At 38.6% G+C, this 2,938-nt stretch overlaps 1 protein-coding gene across 1 annotated transcript; it reads right to left on the bottom strand.

Annotated features, from left to right (window-relative positions):
* Positions 1-606: 606 nt before the first annotated feature.
* LOC140861461 (uncharacterized) lies at positions 607-1,080 on the bottom strand. The gene is made up of 2 exons (XM_073264483.1): positions 999-1,080; positions 607-893 (listed from the first exon to the last, which is right to left on the bottom strand). The coding sequence occupies exons 1-2, from the start codon at positions 1,078-1,080 to the stop codon at positions 607-609; spliced, it is 369 nt and encodes a 122-aa protein (XP_073120584.1).
* Positions 1,081-2,938: the final 1,858 nt, after the last annotated feature.

Genomic DNA, 2,938 nt, shown 5'->3' with positions numbered 1-2,938 from the left:
TTCTTTGGTGCCATCATGAGCGAGATTTGAGAATTAGTTGATGATTGCCTGCGATTTGGAGGAGAAAACGTGAGAAATATTGGAAGAGAACAAGGGCGTAGGGTTTGGAGAGAGAAGGAAAGAGATTTAATGAAGAAGGAAAGAGGATCGGGGTATTCTAAAAATTGGATCTACGCAGAGCGCACCCCTTTTTTAAAAAAAAATTTTAGAACAGCGTTTTGAGCGCTCGAGCTGCAAGATTTAGCAGCCCAAGCGCACACCATTTTGAATAAAAATCCCGGGCCAGTGCACTTTTGCACTCGGGCTGCAAGATTCAGCAGCCCGAGTGCACCCCTCGTTGGACAAAAGAATAAAACAGTGGACTTTAGCGCTCGGGCGGCAAGAATTTACCGCCCGAGTCTACCTTTTTTTTTTGAAAAATTCAAACTGAGAACAGGGCAAAAATTATTCGAGCAAAATAAACGAGTAAATAAAAGAGAGTTTAGAGATTATTTCTCAATTTATAGTCTAGAGCTTGACTGTTCTCCTCTTCAAATTAGTCTTGTTTGGTCAGTGTGGTGATGATTGGTGTCGAGTTGACATCACCCCCACATAGTGCTTGAGCCTCTAAGCATTGACCGTGAAAGACTCGTTTCTTACATCTTTTATCTTAATGGCCCCCGATGGATACACCTTGGTGATTTTGTAGGGGCCAGACCACCTCGACTTCAAATTTTTGGGAAAGAGCCTCAAACGGGAATTGAATAGAAGAACAGCGTCTCCTTCTTTGAATTCTCGATGGCGAATCCTTCTGTCATGTATTCCCTCGGTCCGATCTTTGTACGATACCGCCATATCATATGCGTGGTCCCGAAATTCCTCTAATTGGTTTAGTTCTAACAGTCTCTTCTCACCTGCAGCAACAAACTCAAAGTTTAGTGCCTTAATGGCCCAATATGCTCTATGCTCTACTGGTAAATGACATGCTTTATCAAACAACAATCTATATGGTGACGTACCTATAGGAGTTTTAAATGTTGTCCTGTAGGCCCATAACCCATCTTCAAGTCGAAGTGCCCAATTTTTTCTGTTTGTACTCATACTTTTTTTCCCAAATTTGTTTTATTTCTTGATTGGATACTTCTACTTGGCCACTTGTTTGGGGATGATAGGGTGTAGAAACTTTGTGCTTGACACCATATTTCTTCAAAAAAAATTTCAAAGAGTTTGTTACAAAAGTGGGTGACACCATCACTATAATTGCACGGGTTATACCAAACCGGTTAAAAATATTTTTCTTCAAAAATTTTGTGACCACCCGTGCATCATTAGTTGCACAAGCTTCAGCCTCCACCTATTTAGAAACATAATCGACGGCGACCAAAATGTATTTTTTTGTAAAAGAATTTTGAAATGGTCACATAAAGTCGATTCCCCAAACATCAAATTGTTGGAAAACGGTGTTCGGATCAATTAGAATTGATACCCGGTGCAGCGGAAGTTTAAAAATTTATTTTATTAATATGGAACGATTCTAAATCTGGGCATCAAAACTTTTACGATTAAATTGTGTAAGTAAAACAAATAATCACTATTAAATATTTTACCTTGTCAAGCAAAAGCTTGATTGTGGACACCAACATAATTTAATCTGCTCTTGTTGTATATCCCCGGAACTGATGAACGAAAGTTTCTTCAATCAGGTCCACGAATAGAAAACAAAACCCTCTGATTAACTGCACTAGAAATCAATCAAAAGTTTGCGTAGAGAATAAACAGATATGATCTGTTAATTCAGATTGTAATTTTTCATAAAAATCACAAGCCGAATTTTCTCCGAAAGGGACAGAGGATTTCGAAAATCCTCTTGAATAATCTAGACTGATTCTCGAAAATTCAAGACTGAAAATCACACACAATTTTCGAACACTGCAGTCCTATTTATCGATAATTTCTAGTTATAATTGTATCAGGACTCTAACTCCTTAAAGCCCACAATCCATAACTTAAGCCCAACAAGCCAAGCCTGTTGTTGTAGAAATTAATATAAAATTCATCGTGACTCCAATTGATAAACTGATTTCACCAATGTGCACAGAAACCATTTCTGCATCTTTTAGAGTCAAGACAATTTTTCTGAATCCGAATTCAGTGATTTCCAAAAATGTCCATCCCTATGTCATTTTAGGAAATTCCACTCCCTTTAGTTAAGAAGTCCAACTTCTCTTTCATTAAATTTAACTTTTTAAATTTAACTATCTCTACGGGGTTTTAGTAATCCATTACTTGTGTAACCCTCAATGGTTCAGGAATACAGCTAGCCATGGGTTCACAACTCCTTTTGACTCGGAACAACAATTTCCAACTTACCCATCGAATCATGGTAAGAGCGCCTAGCAACATCACCCATGATTCCCTAGGTATTACTGATAGTGCCTACAAGAACAAGTATATTTTGGTTAGCGTACAGTACGGTCCCTTCAACCAAATATCCCGATCGAATCAACAACCATTATTGCATCGAGAGTCGTTCGAGATTCGATAACTATGCATAACATCTTGGAGATCTATTAGTGACATCGCATGTGTTACTAGGAACACCAAGTAACCTAAAACACATCATGTACTCTGGCCAGAGATTCGTCACACTAATATCTCCTCAGATCGCATAGGATATCCACACTCGCAAGTATGTGGTGAATCCTTGACAACAAAGCATCGACTCCTATATGTGTCGTAACTGTACCCAATCCCGACACCTGATGACCCCAATAGAGTCGGTAAACAAGTCAAAGTACAGTACTAGCATATAGAGTCTCAATGATGTTTCAAGTAATAAGGACTAATGGTGTACAACCAAAACCGCGGACTTTATCCACTCGATAAGTGATAACCACTTGGAAAGTCCGAATAGGGTAGTTCGATCATTCATCATATGAATATCCATTTGCATGCTTTG

The sequence above is a fragment of the Henckelia pumila genome, chromosome 4 (genome assembly GCF_033568475.1).
Source record: "Henckelia pumila isolate YLH828 chromosome 4, ASM3356847v2, whole genome shotgun sequence".
In the NCBI taxonomy this organism is placed as follows: domain Eukaryota; kingdom Viridiplantae; phylum Streptophyta; class Magnoliopsida; order Lamiales; family Gesneriaceae; genus Henckelia; species Henckelia pumila.
The sequence above is the reverse complement of the archived record's forward strand: the minus strand, read 5'-3'. Positions and strand labels throughout refer to the sequence as shown.